General features: G+C 33.9%; 1 protein-coding gene across 11 annotated transcripts in view; it reads left to right on the top strand.

Annotated features, from left to right (window-relative positions):
* Nucleotides 1–24,000, top strand: part of CCDC88A (coiled-coil and HOOK domain protein 88A) — a 167,423-nt gene that overhangs the window by 133,348 nt on the left and 10,075 nt on the right. For 2 of the 11 annotated variants that reach the window (XM_020996207.2, XM_020996201.2), the window contains exons 20-31: nt 241–518; nt 1,699–1,842; nt 2,541–2,727; nt 8,859–9,004; nt 13,285–13,377; nt 13,532–13,746; nt 17,289–17,372; nt 18,393–18,596; nt 19,228–19,299; nt 19,800–19,886; nt 20,235–20,315; nt 22,667–22,935. In XM_020996207.2, the coding sequence (XP_020851866.1) occupies nt 241–518; nt 1,699–1,842; nt 2,541–2,727; nt 8,859–9,004; nt 13,285–13,377; nt 13,532–13,746; nt 17,289–17,372; nt 18,393–18,596; nt 19,228–19,299; nt 19,800–19,886; nt 20,235–20,315; nt 22,667–22,935 (1,860 nt within the window). The remainder of the gene's footprint in view (nt 1–240; nt 519–1,698; nt 1,843–2,540; nt 2,728–8,858; nt 9,005–13,284; nt 13,378–13,531; nt 13,747–17,288; nt 17,373–18,392; nt 18,597–19,227; nt 19,300–19,799; nt 19,887–20,234; nt 20,316–22,666; nt 22,936–24,000) is intronic. The other 9 variants (XM_020996209.2, XM_020996204.2, XM_020996202.2 and 6 more) reach the window with 8 other exon arrangements.

Raw genomic sequence — 24,000 nt, 5'->3', positions numbered from 1 at the left:
TCTGGTTGTTATTGGAAACATGTTATCACTATACCTTTAGCTACTTTTAGCAAAAATTTTTTTTAAAAAAATTTTAAGTTTAAAGTGGATATAAACAGGTTTATGATTCCTTAATTTATGAGAATTCCTGATGTGAAAATCATATTGTTCCAAAATCCTTTTTACTCACTTTTTGCTAAATCAGTATTAGATTTTTTTATCATCTGATGATTATATATTATGTTATGACTATTATTACAGGTGGAAAACTCTACCCTTAATTCCCAAAATACCTCACTTATGAACCAGAATGCCCAATTATTGATTCAGCAGTCTGCGTTGGAAAATGAAAATGAATCTATAATCAAAGAAAGAGAAGAGCTTAAATCTCTGTATGACGCACTGGTCAAAGACCATGAAAAATTGGAAAATCTTCATGAACGTCAGGCTTCTGAGTATGAGTCGCTCATTGCCAAACATGGAACACTAAAGTCTGTACACAAAAATCTTGAGATGGAACATAAGGACCTTGAAGATCGGTAATTTTCATTGTTATCTTGTTTATAAAATATGTAAATAGTTTTTCCAAGTTAGCTTAATGAATTTCATACGGTAAGTAAACATCAAAGAAATACTTTGTAAAACAATCACTTTTTCTTCCATTCTTAAGTATTTTTTAATATTTTTATTGATACCTTTCATCTTTACATAATAGTTATTTCCCATCACTTCTTCTACATTGAACCCTCCATGCTGACAAAGGAAAAACAATTAATTAAAAATATATGATAAATCATATCTGACAGTGTACAAAATAATGTGTCCTTATATAGTTCTACCCCTCTCTATGTGTGTTTTATTATCAGTTCTCCAGGACCTTCACTGCTTTTTCAGTTACTCAATTATTTTTCAATTTTGTGACTTATCATTTGTATTTTTGTAGTCACTGTATACATTGTTTTCTTGGTTCTTTTTATTTTGCTTTGCAGTAATTCATAAATATTCATATATCTTATGAATTCTTCATATTCAAAATATCTTTTAACACAGTGATTTACCACAATGTTCATAAGCCATAGTTTTTTCATCTGTTCTTCAATTGATGGGTACCCACTTGGCTTCCAGTTCCACAGACAATGTTGCTATGAATATTTTGCTAAGTCTTTGACATTTTTTTCCATCTTCAACTTCCTTTGGGTGTGTATGTTCAGTAGTGAGGACTTTGCTATCCTTGGTATCATTATGCCTATTTTAGTTATTTTTCTTGCATAATTCCAAATTGAAATATTTAAATTTTAGACTAACAGTTCTACCAGCTGTGCATCACTATGCTTGACCTCCCAACTATTCTAACATTGGCTTTTCTCACCTTTTATTATCTCTTTCAGTTTGTATGGTGTGAAGTAAAGCTTGATTTGTTTTAATTTATACTTCTAACTTAGTAAGTTGGAGCAAGTTTTCATGTGATTTATATTTTGTTTATAGTTCATGGGCTTTTTTTTAAATAAAACTTCTTATTTTTAACTACTTATTGGAGAACAGCTCATGGTAGTATAAATTTATATCAGTTACCTTTGGTTTTGGATATCAGTGATATTTCATATAGATCCTTTCCCCCATTCTACTGTATCTTTTCTAATTCTGCTCTTATTTATTTATTACCAAGAGGACATTTTAAGTTAAATCTTTAACTTTCCCTCCCTGCCTCCCACCTCCCAGCTATAACCAGTTGCTGAAACAGAAAGGACAGTTGGAAGAATTGGAAAAAATTCTCAAAGTTGAGCAAGAGAAAATGATGCAAGAAAATAAGAAACATGAAACTGTAGCTGCAGAATACAAGATACTTCGAGGTGAAAATGATAGGTAATGACTAAAGACATCCAGTCCTATATTTTCTTTAATTCTAAATTAAATTTGCTTGTCATAGTACCATCTATGATGATAATTCCAGCTATGGACTGAGAATTTTTAGATAATTAAGAGACCATTTATTCATTCACAGAGTGGGTGCTTAAATGTTTGTAGAAATATTGAATTTAAATGTGTAAATGATTTCATTTAGTTGTCCTCCCTATATATTCTCAAATCATTAATTAAAGAAAAAGCTGCATATCCTAATATTCAGTAGTAAGTTGAACAGATATAATTTCTTTATAGAATCTGTCTACTTTGTACTGAATGTTAAAAAACCTTTTCATTTTATGTGAAATAAAAATAGAATATACATTTTCTGTTTTGTACTTTAAACCTTTTCATGTAATTAATCACTTCTGAGAAAGATGATGGCACTTTATGACAAATTGTTGAATATAAATTGTGTGTAATCATAATATTTATTTTCAAGGAAAAAGTAATGTCTATAATCAGTAATGTTCCTTTTTAATCCCTCTCTGTTTTAAGGTTTTTTTAAATATAAAATTGTATTCAAGAAAACTTAGTTTTCCTAGATACCGTTATGCCCAATTTAGTGCGTCTAAACATTAGCATAGCATTACAAATTAAAAATAAAATGTTAACCAATATGAACGTCTTATGTATCTTTGCTGATTTTCTAATTAAAGGCTGAGTCACACATATAATCAACTCCTGAGAGAGACAGAAGTTTTACAAACTGACCATAAGAATTTAAAGAGCCTATTAAACAATTCCAAATTGGAGCAGACAAGATTAGAAGCTGAATTTTCAAAGCTAAAGGAACAGTACCAACAGCTGGATATTACATCCACTAAACTGAATAACCAATGTGAGGTGAGTTCCCATGACTTTGTTTCTTATTAGTTCATAAATGCTATGCTCTGTTTGGGGGCAGTACTATGCCACCACTAAAAATTGACTTGTTGGAGTTGCAATTGGAGCACTGGGGCATAATAACTTGGGATATGCCAGTAAGAAAAAGTTGGGTCTATTTTGATATCTACTAACATAATTTATCTGTGTTAATGAGTGTCAGAGACATTTTAAAGTAACTCCCTAGACTACTTTTATCATTAAGTTCAATCTCATTTACCATTCAAATCTTTTTATAGCCTCAGGTTTTCCAAGAATTAATGAATTAGATGAATTTCAGTTCTTATAGCTTTTCCAGTTAAGCTTTGGTGGAGCTGTTAGTAAGCTAATACAGAGTGATAACAGAAAAGGAAAAATTGAGGTCCAAAATAATCAGCATCTGAATAATTACATTAAAGCCTAGTTTCTCATTGTGTAGGTAGTTCTTAGAAACTAGCAATCAGTGAACCTTTAAATGGGACTGCTTGTGACATAGAAGCCTGAAGATTTACATTTTGTGTCTTGTTGTCTAAAGTCTTCAATTAAAAAAGTCACTTTGAAAGATGTTATAGTTGATTACTGCTGTCAGTGCTCATTAAATCAGATCCACATATTATCAGTGTTTTGATATTAATCTGATTCATTTACAGTATTTTAAAAAATTAAACCATTTAAATGAGATATTATTAAACAGCAAGAATTTAGATTTTGAAAATTAAATGGGGGCAGCTAGGTGGCACAGTGGATAGAGCACCGGCCTTGGATTCAAGAGGACCTGAGTTCAAATCCAGCCTCAGACATATAACACTTACTAGCTGTGTGACCATGGGCAAGTCACTTAACCCTGTTGACTAACCAAATACATAATAATAATAAAAAAATTAAATCATTTAAATGATGTATAATTATTAGACTTAAAGAATTTGTAAAACCTAATTTTATAATATGGGTGTTTGCTATATCCTATTTTTCATATGAGAAGAAATCCTAGATTTCCAACTAAAATGGCTGCCTGCACAGTCATACCACATAGTTTACACATATTAACTGCAGCAAAACACTGACATTCATTTCATTCTGATTAATAGTCAACAAATTCAATGAAAAATTGTAGTAAGTGACTTCTTCCATCCCAGAATTCTATAAACATCCATCCAGAAGCCTAAGGGCAATAGGAAAGGAGGCTGCTTGTAAAGTCTATTTCAAAACAGAATAATCTCCCACAGTGACTAGAGACACTTTTAGCCTTCAAGGTTCTGTTCAGGAGTGGAAGGATCACCTAAGAAAGCCCCCAGAGCAGTCAGGAAGCACGAGAGGGAAATTTGGGAGCCTGTGGACAACAGCATTCAACAGGGGCCAGTAAAGCAAAGCAACATTCAGATATGCAGGTCCAGGGGCTTTGAAGTACTTAATGCTTTCTTTCCTGAGACACCAGAGAGTGACCTAAAGGTCCAGGGCTCTGAACCCTGGGAAGTAGAAGTCAATGTAGGAGCTTGCTTGAGACCAAGCAAGGCCCCACACCTCACTCAGAAATTTACTTCACAGGATGAGCCTTACCCTGGCATAAAGCCCCAGTTCAGGGTCTAAAGAGGGAGAGATGAATAAATCAAAGAAAATACTAACCAGCATAAAGAAAATTATTTTAATGCTAGTTGTTTTAGTTGTTTTTCAGTCGTGTCTGACTCTTTGTGAACCTTTTGGGATTTTCTTGGAAAGTTATTGGAGTGGTTTGCCATTTCCTTCTCCCACACATTTTACAGATAAGGAAACTGAGGCAAATAGGGTTATTCTCCCACACATTTTACAGATAAGGAAACTGAGGCAAACAGGGTTAAGTGACTTGTCTAGGGTCACATAGCCAGTAAGTGTGTAAGGGCAGATTTGAACTCAGGTCTTCATGACTTCAGGCCCAGCACTCTATCCACTGTGCCACAGAGTTACAGAGTTCGTAATAATTGCAAGTCAAGTGACTCAAAGGAAAAAAATGGATTTTCCGTAAGACCTACATAAATGCATAGAGAAAATGAAGATGATAAATTAAAACTCTGGAAGAAAGAACTGGAAAGAGAATAGTTTAGAAGAAAAAGTAGTGAACCTTACTGAAGTAGCAGACCCCTTGAAAACTAGAAGTGGTGAAACAAATCAGTGACTCCATGAAATAGTAAGAAGTATTAGAACAAAATTGAAAGATGGGAAAAATAGAAGAAAAATGTATGATATTAATTACCAAAAACAACTGACTTGGAAAACAGGTCAAGGGGAGACAATTTAAAAATCATTCGACTTTTTGAAAACCATGGTTTGTTGAGGATTTTTTAAACCTCCTGGACATTACTTTTCAAGAAATCATTAATAAAAAGAGGCGAAGTAAAACACATTGATCACCTACAGAAGGAAACCCCAAAAATAAAAGAGTGAGGAGTGTCATAGACAAAACCCAGAATTCCCACATCAAAGAAAAAAGTACTACAAGCATGCTGAAAGGAGTTCAGGTACCAAGGAACAAGAGCCAGGTTCACACAATATCTGACAATTTCCACCATAAATCTGAGCTTGGAATATAGTATTCCAAAAAGACAAAAGATATACAGACTTACAGCTGAGAATAACTTACCCAGCAAAATTGAGTATTAACATATAGGGTAAAAAATGGGTTTTTGATGTTATAGAGGACTTTCAAACATTTCTGATGAAAGGACGAGTTGAGTTGGACTTTTCCAAGACAAACACGAGAGGCCAGAAAAATCTAGAAAGATAAATTTATTTGAGGAATCAGAAGGGGCTTAATGGTGATACTGTAGTACTGTTCTAACAACTGGAGGAGAAACAAGTATCCCGGGGCAGCTAGGTGGCGCAGTGGATAGAGCACCGGCCCTGAAGTCAGGAGTACCTGAGTTCAAATGCGGCCTCAGACCAAACACTTGACACTTACTAGCTGTGTGACCCTGGGCAAGTCACTTAACCCCAGTTGCCTTAAAAAAAAAGAAAAGAAAAAAAAAGAAACAAGTATCCCTTCAGAAACTTAATGTCTTCAAAGGATATTGAGGGAGTTATGTAAGAAAAACAGCAGACCTGGAGATGGACTGGTTCTCTTCTGAGGGTTTTAAGAAGAAAAAGAGAAGAGAAGTTAAAATTAAGAATACACACTAGAAAGGAAGGAAGGAAGCAGGTGAATTTAAATATTTCTCAAAATTAAGTTGTGAAAAACGACTCTACAACCATGGAAGAAGGTGAGGGAAGTAGGCATTAGATGAATCTCATTTTTCTGTGAAAGACACAAAGGAATGTATCACATATGTAAATAGTTTGGTAGAAAAATGATACTAGACTAGGGAAAAAAAAAAGGAAACAGGGATGGGGTATGGGGTGATTTAAAGGGAAGATGTTACTGGGGAAAGAAGAGCTTCAAGGAAAGTAAAATTTTCCTGTCCCGAAAGGAAGATGAATTGCCTCTTAGACAAATTAGGGAATGCTGAACAAATTGTGGTTATATGACCATAGTGGAATATTATGGAACCCTGAGAAATGACAAAAGAGATGTTTTCAGAGTATCCTGAGTAATACGTACTAATGCAGAGTAAAGTGAGCATAACAGAGAGAAAAAATTCATTCAAGGATAGCAGTGTTATAAAGAAAAACAGTTCTGAGAGTCTTAAGAACTCTGATCAAAACAATGACTAAATATGTATCCACAGGAACTTTGATGATATATGATGAACAAGGATTTTTCCTCCTTTTCCTTTTTTTATTTTGAGAGGAGTTTTTACATAAGAGGGAAGGTTAGCAATGCTGATGCTAAAAAGGGGTCTCTTGAAACATTTTTTAAATGCAGAAAAGAGAACAGAAGAAAAGTCAGAAGGAGGGGGCAGCTAGGTGGTACAGTGGATAGAGCACTAGTCCTGGAGTCAGGAGGACCTGAGTTAAAACCCAGCCTCAGACCCATAATACTTACTAGCTGTGTGACTTTGGGCACTTAACCCCATTGGCCTTAGAAAAAACAAACAAAAAAGTCAGAAGGAAACAGGCAAGTAAGACAGTTTTGAAAATAGAATAGAATTTATTATATACTTATTAAAAAACAAGCAGAATTAAATGGAGATTTGTGGTTTCATACTTGAGGCAGCTGGTGGTATGGTGGTATGGCAGTTAGAGGGCTGGGCCTGGAGTCAGGAAGGCCTGAGTTGTTCAGCTGACCTCAGAAACTTGGTAGTTATGAGACCGTGGGCAAGTCACTTATCTCTGTTTACCTCAATTTCCCCAACTGTCAGATGGGGCTAACAATAGTACCTACATCACAGGGTTATGAGGATCATATGAGGTAATATTTGTAGAAAGCACAGTGCCTTGTATATATTAGGAGCTATGTAAATGTTTATTCTTTTCCCTTCCTCTTACATAGAATCCTCTTTTTATCTTCTATGTGTATAGAAATGCCCTTTTTGGCATTTAAATTCAGAATTTAAAAATTAAGTGTTTTAAAAATAAAAAGACAAAACTGAAAATGCCTTGGGAGCTTTTTTAGATTGCTACTAAAGACCATTTTTGTTGCTTGCATTTTTGTAACTAAGGGCATAAATTATCTTAGCACTCATTTGACCAGAATTGTTTAATAATATTCTCATTATGCTATTCCCCTTCTTTTTACTGTGTATAACACCCATGTGACTTCTCCAGGCTTTAGTTTCCACATCTGTAAAATAAGGGTGTTGAATTTAGATGGCCTTTAAGTTCCCTTCCAGCCCTAAATCTTGGTTTTATTCCCCCTCTGTCCCCTAGTAGAATATAAGATCCTTGAGAGCAGGTAAGAACTGTTTTACTTTTGTCTTTCTATTCTTAGCTCCTAGCACAGGACCTTGCATATAGTAGTAGATGCTAAATACATTATTACTGAATTGGATTTTCATCCCTATAAATTTAGTTTGTACTCTAGTAGGACTGGTCCAGTAATTTATATGTTAGCCATACTTGAAAGGCAATGTGTAAATATCACAGAGTCTGAATCACCCAGGTGCCAGTTTAGCTTTAGGCTTTGTCACTTAACTTCTCAGTGCCCCAGGTAACCCTCTAAGATTACAGGTTGCAGATATGAATTGGTAGAGAAGGTATCCTCACCCAAAATTCCATACAGTGAGGAAATCACAGGTCAGGATAAAAAAAGTTCATGTTGAAGTGTTATTTCTGTTTTGTGTTAATTGAACGCTTTTGTTTACTATTATCTTGGTAAATGAGTTGTTCTCAAGAACTTTGTGCATCAATTTTGAGGTTGTTAACATAGTTCTACTTGTGGATGTATTCAAATATGTATTCTTGTTCCTGAGAAGGATAACATCAGTCTTCTGTAAAAATTTTCCTTTGGATGTTGTATAGGTTTTTTTCTTGGCTGAGATAGACTTTTCTCATATTTCTTGTTGGAATAATCTTTGTAGGAAACTCAGATCATTTGATTTTGTGATGATTATATATTAATTTTCTTTGCTTATGTTTAGCCTGGTGGCATAGATTGGTTCATGCTCTGTGAACTCTGTTAAATACAGTAGGTGAATATGACTAGTGTCAGACTTTATAAAGAAAGGTCATTCGAACAATACTTTTGCTCAAAAGCTTTTGAAAATAAAACTAAATCTTTAAAGACTTAAAAAGTAGCCATAAGAAGTAGTTAAGGAAAAAATTTTAAATGGCACATGGGAACAATTATAGCAAAGATAACAGCTGCTTTCACAACTGGAGAGGCCTCTTTTTTCTTCCTTTGTGGAGAAAGCCATGTCAAGCAGTACCTAACCAAAAAACTGTAATCGACTGTTTGTGATAAACAAAAATCATATATTGTCCCTGAAAGTGGAATGTAGCAATTTTAAGGAAAAAAAATTATGGTAATTTAAAACAGGAAATCACATGAAAAAATAAAAAGTAAGGTTTTTGACAAGTTTTGCTATTTTGTATACCATATACCTTTTTTAAACAGTGATAATTCTTTTGTTCAGAATGATGCCATTATTGTTCAAATGTTAGCAGTCTTAAGAAAGACTGAAAATATTTTATATATTTAACTGGTTCTTTCTATTCTTATATAATGTGAATATTGATTTCTCTTAAAATTTCATTTTCTTTGTCAGTTACTTAGCCAGCTTAAAGGAAACTTAGAAGAAGAAAACAGACATCTACTAGATCAAATTCAGACATTAATGCTCCAAAATAGAACACTATTGGAACAGAATATGGAAAGCAAGGATCTTTTTCATGTTGAACAAAGACAGTACATGTAGGTACCAAATAATTATGAACTGTTGTGTACTGTTTACTTTCTCAGAGGTTACCAATAACACTGATTAATGAATCCAGTGACCTTTTCTCATTCTTGATCTTCCTTGACCTCTCTTACTCCTTTAGCATGGTTCCCCTTCTTAAAATTCTCCTGTGGTGGTACCTATAACTCAATACTATCCTGATTGTTTTCCTGCATCATTCTGATAGCTCTTCCTCTTTTTCATTCCTTGGTGCCTTGTCTTCCACCTATCTTCTTAAATAATGACATTTCCCAGAGTTTTCTCCTCATTTCTGTTTTCTTTCTCCCTCTGTGATATATGATCCACTGCTACAGCTTCCATCTATCACTTTAATGTGAACAGTTCTCATATCTGTATCTTCATCCTTTCCTTTTCTCCTAAGCTCCAATCATACATCTCCATTCACCCACTAGGCAATTTTTTTGGCGTGTCAAATTCAACATGTCTAAAACTTATGTCCCTCATTTCTCCTTTCCCCAACTTCTATCCCTTTTCCCAGACAGCTTCCTAACCTATCTTCCTTATTTTAGTGATTGGTATTGTCTTTCTTATAGTCAGTTTGAAACCTCAGGGTCATTTTTTTATTCTTCCTTGTGCCTATATACAAAGAATTATTGCATCATATTGATTCTTCTCTTATAGTATCTATCTCATCCATCTCACTTTTCCATTTCCACTTACACTACTTTATTTCAGGCCATCATTATTTCTTATCCATCCTATTGCCTACTGACTAGTTTTTTTTTCTCCAGTGCATCTTTTAAACGATGACTAGATATTCTATTGCATTTGTCTTATATTTTCCTTTAATGACTCCCATTATTTAATAAGCATTCCCTAATTACATTCCAGTGTTTAAGGCCCTCCAAGATCTATCTCAGCCTATCTTTTCAGCCTTAATACTTTTGGGGGAGGGGCCCTAAAGTTATGATTCAATAGTATAGTATAGTATAGTATAGTATAGTATAGTATAGTATAGTATAGTATAGTATAGTATAGTATAGTATAGTATAGTAGCTCCCTCTACCAGTACAGATTAGAAACTGTTGTCGTAGATAGTTGACTGGGGCATTAAGAGATCAAATGACTTTCCTAGTCCTGACTCTGAGGTAATCTTTCTATTTATTATGCCAAATCAAATCAACAAGCATTTACTAAGCACCTTGTGCCAGGCACAAGGAGCTCACAATTTAATGGTAGAGACAACATGCAAAAACATATGTAAAAAGAACACATACACAGAATAAATTGAAGATGGACTCAGGGGGAGAGCACTAACTGGAAAGGCTTCTTGAAGAAGGTTGTATTTTACCTACATCTTGAAGGAAGCCAGAAGGCAGCAATAAGGAAGGAAAGATTCTTATTCCAGGCATGGGGACAACCAGTGAAAGTGCCCAGAGGAAAAGCATTCCAGACTACTTGAAGGGAGAGTAAGCTATGAGAAAACTGGAAAGGTGTAAGGAAGTTACCAGGTTATGAGGGACTTTAAAAGCCAAGCAGAAGATTTTATCTTTTCTCCTATAGATAATACTTAGCTACTAGAGTTGATTGGGGGAAGGGTCAGAGGGTTTTGGTGGTGGGGTAGAGGTAATGTGTGTAACATAGTCAGACATATTTTAGGAATATCAATTTGATAGCTGAGAAGAGGATAGACTAGAGTGGGGAGAGGCTGCAGGCAGGGAGACCAACCAGAATGCTACTGCAGTAATTTAGACATAAGTTTATATAAGCTTATACCAGAGTAGTAGTAGCAGTGTCAGAGGAGAGAATGGTGCATATAGGAAAGATGTTACAAAAGTCAAAACTGTAAGCCTTGGCGTCTGATGGGTTGGGGTGGGGCAAAAGAGAATGAAGAGTCAAAGATGATGCCTGGGTTGGCTGGGGCCATGGTGGTACTCTAGAAAGTAATAGAGAAGTTTAGAAGGGAGAAAAGATTTTGGGGTAAGTTAGTGACTTCAGTTTGGTACGTGTTTAGCCTAAGACATCTACAAGACATACTCGCTGAGATGTCCATTTGGCAGTTGGAGATGTGAAACTGGAGGTGAGGAGAGAGATTAAGTTTGGACAAATAGATTTGAGACTTATGATTGAATCCATGGAAGCTGATAACTCACCAAGCGCAATAGTATAGAGGGAGGACAAGACAAGAGAACCCAGGACAGAGCCCTTCATGACATCCATATTTAGTTGGCCAGACCCACATAAAGATAATCCAGCAAAGGAGACTGAAAAGAGCTGTCAGATAGGAGGAAAGCCAGGAAAGAATAGTATCACAAAAACTTAGGAAGAAGATAACATCAAAAAAAGGGTGAGCAGTAGTGTTAAAGGCTGCAGAAAGGTCAGGATTAAGAGATCACTGGTTACTTTTGAGAGTGACTTCAGTTACATGATGAAATCAGAAGCCAGATTGAAGAGTTAGTTAAAAATAAGACTGCGGAGGGGCGCGTGGGAGCAACTAGGTGACGCAGTGGACAGAGTATCATTCTTGGAGTCAGGAGGACCTGAGTTCAAATGTGGCCTCATATACTTGATACTAGCTGTGTGATCCTGGGCAAGTCACTTAACCACCATTGCCTCACTAAAAAAAAAAGTACAAGGAAAGGAAATGGAGGCCCCCATTATAGATGGCCTTCTCTAGGAATTTATCCATAAAAAGAAGAAAAGATAAGATGATAGCTAATGGGGATGGCCAGAACAAGGAAGAGTTTTTTGAGGATTGGGGAAGACATAGGTATATGTCCACAGGCTATAGGGAGGCAGCCAGCAGACAAGGGAAAATTGAAGATTAGTAAGGTGTAGAGGTAAAGGTTTGGGGGCGAGAGGAGTAATAAGTTCAATTTTGGACTTGCTGTCATGACACACTATATCTCTCTCACATTCTAATATATACAGTGTGTATTCCAGCTAAACTTGTTTTTTCACCATTCCCTTAAGATAACCTGCACTTTCCTACATCATGTTGTTTTTTTCTGTCTGCATTGCCATTCTTTATTCTGTTAGTCTTTCAAAATGCTTTCTATCCTTCAAGTCGTAGCTTGTCCTAACTTCTATCAGGTTTTCTCTGAATTTCACCAACTAGACCTTTTCTGAAGGGAAATTCCTTTTGCATTTTTTTAACTTTGGGGGCCTAATATTGCTGTCTTTTATGGTTCTTGTATGTATGTCATCTTTCCAGTAGGTGGAAATTATAAGCCATTTGAGGACAGGATACTTTGTACCCTACAGTGCCTACATCTTGTCTTGTTCATTGCAAGTCCTTAGTTAATATTAGTAGATTGAATTTTTGAATTAAGTACACTTTGAAGAACACATCACTTTTGATATTTTTAGTTAAACTTTTAAGAAAAGATTTTATGTACTGTCACATAATTTCATGTATGATTTTTTATAAATATCTCCACTAATATATATATACACACACATACATATATATATATATATACATATATATATACACACACATATATACACATACGCACACATATAAAGTTGATCCTAACCACATTGAAATACAAAAAGTAAAATTTTGCTATTAAATTTCTTTCTCGTGTAAGGTTAAAGATCATTATGACACCACTGGTAAATACATCAGTCACTTTCCAACTTGGAATGACATAGTACACAGAGAGCCAGCTTCAGAGACAGTAAAACCTGAGTGTAAGTCCTGCCTCTGATGTGTTCTGGATTTGTGACTCCCCATGCTCCTGGGCAAATCTCTAAGGCTTTAAGTTGCAAAGTAATTGCTGATTTGCATTGGTAGAGGAAGTTTCCTCATTGGAAGTTGCCAACAGTAATAATGATAATTATAATTGCTAGAATTATATGGAGCTTTAAAGTTTGTAAAGCCCTATCTCACTTGATATACCAATGAAATCATAGGTCCATTTAAAAAATAAAAAGGCATGGCAGTACAATGGAGAAAGAAAACATAAATAGTATTATTCTAGAGATGTTTATTACTTCCTTTACAATGTGACTTGTAATAGATTGGTAGGGCGTGCTTCCCAAAGGAATGGAGGGATCCTTGATGTTAATTTAATTGCATCTATCAATATTATTTTTCACTTTATTATTGAGTATATATTATAAATTTAAAAGAGAAACCTAAAAAGAGTAGCACTACTTAAAGTTATTATGTTGTTAGCTATTGTTCTTCATTTTTCTAGGGAGATTAAGACCGAATTTCTTTAAAAAAAAAATTTAATGTTATGAATAGCTTTGTAAAGTTCTAAAATGTATTTTCCCCTTATTTTAGTGATAAATTAAATGAATTAAGACGACAAAAAGAAAAATTAGAAGAAAAGATTATGGATCAGTACAAATTTTATGACCCATCACCTCCCAGAAGGTATTGTCATACATTTTATGAATATTCATTAGCAAAAATATCAAATTAACAGTACCTATAGAATCTTTTAAAGTTTCATAATTTTACAGAAGGCTAGAACATTTCGTGTTTAATTTTTAATGAGTTATTTTCTCAATGATAATTATTTTATTAGGAGAGGCAACTGGATTACTTTAAAAATGAGGAAACTTATAAAATCTAAGAAAGATGTTAATCGGGAACGTATGAAGTCTCTAACATTAACACCCACACGTTCAGAATCCAGTGAAGGATTTCTTCAGCTACCCCATCAAGACAGTCAAGATAGTTCATCAGTGGGTTCAAATTCTCTAGAAGATGGCCAAACCTTGGGGACCAAGAAAAGCAGCAGTGAGTGCTTTAAAAGTTTTAATTTTTGTTAGAAATGTTGATTCACATCAGTATCTTCCTGGCATGTTAATCAATTCAAGTTACTCATACAAGGGAAATACCCTACGTTTCATGTTCCTAAGTGTAAGTATGAAAGGAATTATAGAAGACAGTTAAAGAAAGGAATTGACCATTTATGCATCAGGTAGCAAGAAAAAAATATTCTTTCACACTGATTACTTTTAACACACTCTTTATATAATCTGTTTCTCCTTTTTTTTTCTTCTCCCTTGAGTTTTTTCTCTTTTCACTCATATCTTTCTTTCCCTCTGGTATATAAATTATGGCCTTAATTGATTTACCTAAATAACATTTGCTTAATTAACCTAGGTAGACTACTTTTGTGGTGTGGTCTGGTTACTTTAAAACTCCACATGGTTTCTCTGTTTCGTAAATATTGTTATAATAGAACTTGAATGTTGGGATACTAAGCTTAACATAATCACATCATTGAATTTTTCTGTATAATGTGTAAAACATTCATATGAACATAGAAGGGACACAGTTTGACCGTAAAAGCCTCATGTAGAATGACAAGAACACTGAAGAGTTAAATCTAGGTTCTGGTCCATCTCTGCCACTGATTAACAGTTTCCTTAACCAGTTCTGAACCTTAGTTTCCCTCCTGTGGGAAATAGATAAAACATCAACCCTAGTTTCTCTCTTAAGTTTTTTGTGAGGATCACTTGAGATAATGAAAATGAAGGCACTCTGAAAATTCCAAAATACTACACGGATGTTAGATGGCATTCTTTATAAGCCTATCTGTTGAATGGTGAAGCATGATGTTACTGTACATAAATACTTTTTTAGGTAGTTTTAGGTTCTAAGAAATAAAGGAACTTAATTTACTTTTGTGATTTACACATGCTAATTAGCAAAGGAAGCCTGTACAAAGGTAATGCATGTTTGGATATGAAGTTACACTTTTAAAATAATTGATACAGTCAAAGCTATAAATGTTGATGTTGTACCCTAGATAGAGCACACTTAACACTGGAAGTTCTAGGGCACCTTTGCATTGGAGATATGTCTAGCTACATGTACTTGACCCAAAATAATTCCAGAAAGACTGATTTTTAAGAGGAAGATTTAAGTAACTGAAGGGTAGATTGAGAAAGTTAAATCCTATAATAGATTCTAGAATTACTAAATTTTAAAAAAACCTATTGAAGTTACTACTCATTCTTTCAAAAATAGATACAGTTGTTGGGGCCAAAGAAGAATAAATAATGCATTGTATTGTAGAATTTAAGTTGTAGCAAACTAATGAATAAGTCTTTAAATTTACATATTGTATTTTGCAGGCTCGGGAAAAGTATTTAATTCTGGATTTTATTTCTGTATGAGTCTTACAGAATAGTTAATCTTAAGTTTTAGTTTTTATCAAAATATATACTAAAATTTTTAGTTATTGGTAGGTGGTGACAATCAAATTATTCTGTTATATAAGGAGTATCATACAAACTTTTAGATCTTCAAATATAAAATATCAGATATATGATTAAAGAAAAGGATCAAAAATGAAGCTTTATTCATTCAGTTGGATAAAGAAATTTTAATGATAGATGGATATACGTAGAACTTAGGTGCATGTGGTGTGGTCTGTTTTGGATCCAAATTTTTAATAGAAATTGATTGAATTATTACCTCTACTACAGACTTTTTGCATGAGGATCAAAAGGAAATACTTTGCTCTCTTTCTGCAGTTAAAAATTTTAAGATCCAAAAATAAATTAACACCTACAAAAATTAGCATAGTTTTGTTTCAGTAATATGACCACACAGTAAAAAATGGCTAGGTATATTTATGAATATATCTGAGTAAAGGGATCACATTGTTCCCTTTCTGTTAAATTCAGAAATGTTTTGGGTTCTGTCTTTTTGTTAATGTGGCCGGCAAACAATTGAATAACTTTGCTTTAGATAATACAACACATATGCATGCTACTGCCATTCAGATTTGTTTTGGCCAGTGTCCATTTTCACATTACTTTTAGTTCTTTTCTTTTTAGTCATTAAAAATATCTATGTTTGCCAAACTAGAATAGATATAGTTCAAATAAACTCTTTGCCTATATCACGATTGTGCCTGCTTTCTAACTTATCAATAAGTATAAATTTCACACATTTACTATCATCTTTAACTCCATTTTAGTCAAGAGTTCTTAGTCAAAAGGGTGTTAATGTTTACATGGTGAAACTAGCCTCAGATACTTGACACTTACTAGCTGTGTGACCCTGGGCAAGTCACTTAACCCCAGTTGCCTCATCAAAAAGAAACACACACGCACGCGCGCACACACACACACACACACACACACACACACACACACACACACACACATATTTACATGGTGATACTTACCAAGAAAAAAGGCAAAATTTTAAAAGAAAGCATAGTTTACAATTTTAAAAATTCATAAGTACTTAAATTGAACAGCTTTATATACCAATGAAATAATAAAATAATATTTTGGTATAACATTCCAAAAATATTTGTGACATATTCTCATAAATAGTAGGAAAAAGGGCCCATGTCTCTAAGCACCTGCATTTACAGTGCTCTAGATATTCCTCTACCTTAATAATTTTACCTTTTAGCCATAAAATATTACTGCAAAGTGAGATCTTGTACTTTCTAAAATATCTTTTTTAAAAAGTATTGTGGAGATTTTAAAATACATGAATATTGTTTTCTGTTGTGCCTGCTTGCATATGTAATAACTCCATTTCCTTTGATCTTTACCAAAGCTTAATTCTAATGCAGTGCTTCTGTCAGAATACTCTCTTTTCTCTCTTCCTATCTCTAATTCCTGCTTTATGAACTATGGCTATTATTGTTTGTATCTCCATACAAAGGTTCTCCTAGAGGAGAACAATATGTCATCATAGTGCTAATGCTGAGAATTACTATCTTAAATTTAGTGTAAACTGAGAAATTAATTCCCTCTTCTCTGTGTAATAGCTTGTATATGTTTTTGAGAAGTTCTTTTAAATTTCCCCCACCTCCACAATTAAAATTGATAAATATTCATAAAATATGCAGCTTATTTTGATAACCACTTTAATTTTTATCCCTCTCCCTCAAAGTAAAGCTTTCTCTATGAAGCTCTAACATAAAGATTAAAGGGAAAATAGAAGATTGGAAAAGGTTGTGAGGTTTCATATGTTACTAAGTAATACCATATGTTTCATTACAAGTGTACATTGTCTTTTCCTAGGAGAATTTTTATCATTTATAATTCTCAGCAATTCCAAGTGTATGTTCCTCACATTTGTCTTCAGTGCTATTCCAAGTATATTTAGATTTCATGGTACAGGTTTCATGATCATTATCACTCAAAAAGCATGAGAATAATAGATTTAGAATAGTGTACATAGCTGAAACTCAAACATATTCATTCCTGTCCTTAGTTTCAACATTTAACTCCCATCTGTTCTTCTTCCTTTTTTTCTTTCATTTCCCTGTTTCCGTTTTTCCTCATGCTCTGACATTAAAGTGGTTGCACTGAAAAGACTGCCCTTTTTGAGGAACAGACCGAAGGATAAAGACAAAATGAAGGCCTGCTACCGTCGCTCCATGTGTAAGACTTTATGACAGTTCAGCTTCTTTCAAATGGCTATACTGGCTTCCATTACTAATTTTTCACTAACCTTTTTCCTTGGACTGCACTAATTTTTGTACTTTGCAAGGTGCAGTCTTCCTACAATACAAGGAGCTGGAGCATTATTTTTTTTCAACCTGGCACTGAAATTATACTATATGCATGTTTGCTAATGCATATATACATGTGTACCAGGTTAGTACATACATGTTGTCTAAGTTTCTAGTGCAATTCAAATCTGAGAGGAAAACCCCTCCAAACCTGGGTTTGATATAACAGGGAATTCCTTAACGAGTTTTATTTTTTAAAAATGTATCTAAATTATTAGTTTGAGGCATTGGTTTTCTAAAATCTAAAATCTGGTGCAAGAAAAATAAAAAGGTCTGTGACCCTTGAAAATGTTTGTCATTCCTTCTTTTGTAACACTTTCTGTTTGGTTTAAAGAAAGTAGAATGGGTAATTGATTAATTTTATTAAAAGTGTATGGCTTTGCATACTATTGTTTTCTAGTTTGTCTTCCCGAATTTAATGTTTGCTTGATATACAAATAATTTATTCCTTCAGTAACCTACAATGACCAAGGACCCTTTACCATTTTCAACTTTAATATTATATTAGAACCTGTATCCATCTTACCTTTAATCATTCCATTTTGTCATTGCAAAACAACATACCAAAGCTTCTAACTCTATTGCATATCATTACAGCAAAAAAAGCATGACAGTTGTATATAAATAAATACCTTTCTGTGACTGCCAAAGGAAAAGTTAAGAAGTAAAAACACACATTCACTAAGAATTCAGCCTTTGGCCCCTGTAACACTTTTCATTCAGCTGAATGCATGTCTTAATGTGGGTGACCTTGACCTTATGGTTATAAAGCATTTATGTACAGTCACATTGATGCATAGACTGATGTCACACAGTTTATGATACAAAATAGGATTAAGAACAAATTCATTAAATCATGCTTATTCATATGCTTTCATTTGCATCCCAGCCATGAATGACCTGGTGCAATCCATGGTCCTAGCAGGAGGACAATGGACAGGTAGTTCTGAGAATTTGGAGGTTCCTGATGATATTTCTACGGGTAAAAGGAGAAAAGAATTGGGAGCTATGGCCTTCTCTACTACAGCTATCAACTTTGCAGCTGTCAACTCTTCTACAGGCTTCAGATCCAAGCAATTGGTTAATAATAAAGGTATAGGCAGTCTCTTTGAACTATAGTGTGACTTTGTTGGCTACAAGAATTTATTCTTAGTTGCTTTCTTTTGAATTATTTTCTTGGCCTACCTAAATTTCTACAAAGTTATCTGATAAGTTTTTTTAAGCTATATTAAAGCATTTCAAAGAACTGAAGGCATTGAATAAATAAGTTATGAAACTATACCAAAACAATTTTCGTTAGAAGCTGCAAAAATCCCAAAACAACATGGAAAGGAAAGGAACGGGGTGGGGGGGGAATCAGTGAAAGAGTCAGTGCAGCATAGGAAAAATAAGAGACAATAACTTCAGACAGGAGGAGCCACAAGCATCTATCAAGATACTTGCTTTCTAAGATCATAGGAAGATGCTCATGGTACTTTAAGGACCTTTCCCAAAGACATTCTACTTCCACTAAAACTACATAGTTTCTACCTCTTATCCCTAGCTTTTCTTTTAAAAAAATGCAAAATTCACTGTAATACTGCAACTTATTCAGTGAAATATGGTACATGATGAACAAGATACTAGAATGAATGAGAATTTCCATACACTTTGTAAGTGAAGACTTCTAATGAAATTTTTTTGATTAAAAATGTATTTTATCCTTTTTACTATTTTATGTGTAGATACCACATCATTTGAAGATGTAAGTCCACAAGGTATTAGTGATGATTCTAGTACGGGATCAAGAGTTCATGGTAAGAAGTGGACTTTTAGTTAATGCATAGTGAATGCAGAATGGGAATGTTAAGAATGTTGCATTATGTAGGTGAATGACAGCATTTCAAGAAAGCATGTGCTTATATAACTTCAGTATTTTTCAACTGCTCTTTTAACTTCTTCAATTCTAACACTTCCTTTCTAAAGGATATTGCTTCATCTAAATAAATGTTTTCTATTTTTAATCATTTTCATTTTTGAAGTGTGCCTGAACAGGATCCAAAAATGGAGGTGGGGGAGTTTGGCCAGTTTCACCAGTATTGGGATAAAGTTATGAATTAGATGTTTTACTATTTTTTTAAAGTTCCAATTTCTATTTCGAAAAAGTTATTAGAAAGCATTTTTTTTACAAAATAAATCATTTTAGAATAGGCAAATTTCATTTTATGAATCAGATTAATTGAAAATCATTTTATCATTATTCAAATAAAATAGCATAGGACACTGTTAATGTAATTGTTTCCCTTATATTGGATAGGAGTACTGGACATTAAATGTGCAGACGCTCATACTCCTCCTGTTCGTGGCATCGCTACAATGTGCAGGGTTCCTTGTCAGATCTGTTGTAAGTGATATAATCACCAGCATTTTTCTGCATGCCATTCTATTCAACTAATGCAGACTTGGTTTCTATCTCACTTGCCATTTTCACTTTTAATATGCATTTTCTCTTTTCCTTTTCTTTAAATTCAATTTTCTAGTACTGCTCTTTTCTGAAGTATGTCCTCTTGAACAGCTTGGAAATTCCTTCTCTTTCTAATCTGAAAGAATCAATCTTTAGTTACATTGGGCATGCTCAAGCCTGTGAAATCATGCATGATTGCTACCTCAGAGCATTCAGGAACATCTGCTGGATTGGACATCTTATGTTGTCTCCTGGTTTGTTTGTTTGTTTGTTTTTTTCTTCATTTAGCTTCCAGGCCAGCCAGCCTTGATAGTGGTAGAACATCCACTAGTAATAGCAATAATAATGCTTCACTCCATGATGTCAAAGGTATGCTGTAGGAAAATAATAGTAATGTGCTCCATCTCTTCCTGTTATTTAAATGGGATTTAGAGTGATATGTCTTTGATATGATGAAATAATGAAGCTGTGTGTGAAATCTTCTATTGAAAATATCTTTTACTTTGGGCATTGTAAGAAATGTGTAAATACTTTTTACACACTTACAAATGTATAACACTTTTCAAAACCTATAGGCACATGTAAAGAGGGAGTCAGATGGAATTTTAATTTCCGTTTTTTATCTTTACAGAATCATCAAGTTTGTAGTAAAAATATTTGTAAAGGTTCTTAGATACAAACACTAGGCTTAGTCTTCAGCTTGGAAAGAGGTGTCTGATTTTTAATGGTTAGTGTATATTGTGAGTGTATTAAAATCTCATTATTAAAAGTATATAAAGCAATTTCTAAAAGCACATTTGAATAATTGAATTAATAGCTTAATATTATAAAATTTTGAACATCCTAAAGAATGTTAGTTAATCAGAGCACTTGGCTTTCTTCATTAATTGATAAATAGTGAAGTATCCTTTAATTTGGAAAGAACATGTATGTATATATGTATTAACATACGTGCAAAAGTGTAAGTTACATGAATAATTTTAAATTAAATAATATTATAATGAAATATTACATGAAAATGTAATATTGTGTGAAAAAAGAATATGTTGAAGCTTCTTTCTATTAAATTTTGGTATTCATTTGAGAATCATGCTTCATTTCACAGTAAGGGTTAGGAAAGTCTAACTTACACTTTTTATCTTGGAGCTTGTATGTCACATTAATATGAAATTAGCCTTGTTATTTATAAAATATGAAATATTGAAAAAGTCTTTTTTACAAATGAACTGGGTTTCCATGGATGGTATTTAGTGGTCTTTATTTGCCCAGGTTATTTATTTTCAAAAACTCCCATCTTTTCAACTAATTAATATAATAAGATTTTACTCAGTTTGAACTAGAGTTTCTTCCCATTATCCATTTTGGAAATAGTGTCAACTTTTTTTTAGTCCAGTTAGAGTGATATGCAGTCTGATAAGAACCAACAGTTTCCAAAGGTATTTGACCTAAGAAGTATCATATTGAGTAACAACTTAGAGCTTGTAGAGTTGTTCAGCGTCATTTCAGTTATTGCAGTTAAATATCTGCACACCAATATAGAACTGAATCAGTTATGTATAACAAAAGCCAGTTTTTAAAACACTTTCAGTTTTTTAAGGTAAACCTTTTTTTTGTTTTGAAATATCTAATACCACTTTATATTTGTATAACATTTTACAGCTTACAAAGTATTTTCATATAAATATCAATATACAAAGTCCCACAAAGTAGATAAAGCAGATGTTATTATTCCTATGTTCTCATCTTTACATAGAAGGAAATCAAGTTTCAGGAGGCCTTAGTTACTTGTACAGGGTCACACATCTAATTAAAGGGCAGAATTGGTATCAGAACTCAGCCTTTCTGAGTTCTTTCTATATTGCTCTTTAATTATTGGAGGTATCAACTCTCCATTTTAGTTTGCTTTGTAAATATATTGTTTAGATTTCTGATATTTTTATTTTCTAGGTGGCACAGTGGATAGAGTGCTGGGCCTGGAATCAGGAAGACCTGAGTTCAAATCCAGTCTCAGACATTTATTAGCTGTGTGACCCTAAGCAAGTCACTTAACTCTATTTCCCTCAGTTTGCTCATCTTTAAAATGAGCTGAGGAAGGAAATAGCAAACCATTCCAGTATCTTTGCCAAGAAAATCCCAAATAGGGTCACAAAGACTTAGAGATGACTGAGCAACAACATAGTTTATATAAGAGCAGAAGAATTTCTCTAAGTAAAAAGATGAACCTGTCAGCTTTCAAAGGATAAAAAAGAATTTTATTTAACTGCAGAAAATTAGGGGGGGAAAAAAGTCAGCAACTTAGAATTGTCAGCAATTAGAACTGGCTTCTAATATTCTTCAGAACATTTTAAATGCTTATTCCTACTTTTCTATTTACATCCCCAGAACTTAACACCGTACTTTTGCACATAGTACTTGCTTACTGAATGCTTTTTCTGTGATTTATTCATAAATACTAATAAATGAAGCTTAGAATTTTTCCTGTGTAGGCTAAGTTATGAACTGTTTAAATTATTTGTGTAAATCATTTTTTTAAATAATGAAACCACAGTCTAGCGACATCTTTAAAATGTTGGTAGCATGTTTTCAGAACCATTTCTAAAATAACGTTTGAGGGTAAGTATAGCTATGGTTAAAATGAGGACCCAGACAAATAAATAATATTTGAATGGTTTCTGCCTTATTTCTGTTAAAAGAACTTTTAATACCATTTGCTCCAAAAGCAGGTGCAGTTAATAGTCAAAGCAGACCACAAAGCCACAGCAGTGGAGAATTTAGCCTACTTCAAGAACATGAGGCATGGTCCAGTAGTAGCAGCAGTCCAATCCAGTACTTGAAACGATATACCAGATCAAGTCCTGTGCTCCAGCATAAAATGCCCGAAACATTAGATAGCCGAGCACATCACAAGATGAAAATTGGTTCCCCTGGGAGTGAAGTGGTTACTCTACAACAGTTTTTAGAAGAAAGCAACAAGCTTACCTCAATACAGGTAAGGTACAAAGAAAAGATTTTTAAGGATGTTAACAATTTCATTATGCTAGTATAGGGGAAAAAAACAACAAACAACTTACTTTTGAAGGGGCACAGCTGTTTTTATAATTGAGGGTTTTTATTTTGTTTTCTAGTTGAGTGGCAGAAAGGAGTTTTTGGAATTTCACAGCTAGTTCTATATACATGTGTGTGTATATTACATATTTGTGTGTTCATGTTTGTATATGAGTAAATGTATGTAAAGCTTTTTTTGTGAGGAGGAGGCTTAATTGTGAACAAAAATGGTTTATGCTAATGTCTATGATCCATGTAATACAAAAGATGCCAATATAAGACATGTTTAGGCATCATGCTGCCTATTATATATTGGTTCACCTGAGGTTACATGACGATGGCAAGTAGTGACAAAACTGGAATGAAAACTGAGAAGCTACCATTAAGGCTAATAAAACTTGGCCCTCTAATTTCATTTGCGTGAGTGAAATTTATGTGACATATCAGCAGCTCTGTTGTAAGTTAACTTCTAAGGTACTAAGGCTTAAGTGACTTGTGTGCATCAGAGACAAGATTTGAATCCAGTTTTTCTTGACAAAAGAGTTTGGTTTTTATAATAGAGAACAAGGGAGTGACATGACTGGGCCTGAGCTTTAGGAATATCAGGATTGGCCATCTTATGGAGGGATTGGAGAGGAGTGAGACTAGAGGCAGAGAGGTCATTTAGGAGACTATTACAGTAGTCCAAGTGAGACTCAATGAGGGTTTAACTTGAGTGGGGTTTGTACAAAAGGAGAGGAGACTGATTCAAGAGATGTTGTAGACCTAGAATTGAAAGCCAATTGCAACTGATTAGATATGGAGAGTTTGAGAGAGTAGAGGATAAACTTTGAAATCATAACCCTAGAAGAAGAGTGGTGCCTTCAGCAAAAACTGAGAAGTTGGGAAGAGGGATAGATTTGGTAAGAAAAGATAAACTCTTTTTGGACATGTTTACTTTAAGATACCTATATGACATCTAGGTGGAGATTCCGGAAGGCAGTTTTATGACGTGACACTGCACTCTGTA

This window comes from Phascolarctos cinereus, unplaced genomic scaffold, assembly GCF_003287225.1.
Source record: "Phascolarctos cinereus isolate Bilbo 61053 unplaced genomic scaffold, phaCin_HiC Scaffold_2;HRSCAF=192, whole genome shotgun sequence".
Taxonomy (NCBI): Eukaryota; Metazoa; Chordata; class Mammalia; order Diprotodontia; family Phascolarctidae; genus Phascolarctos; species Phascolarctos cinereus.
The sequence above is the reverse complement of the archived record's forward strand: the minus strand, read 5'-3'. Positions and strand labels throughout refer to the sequence as shown.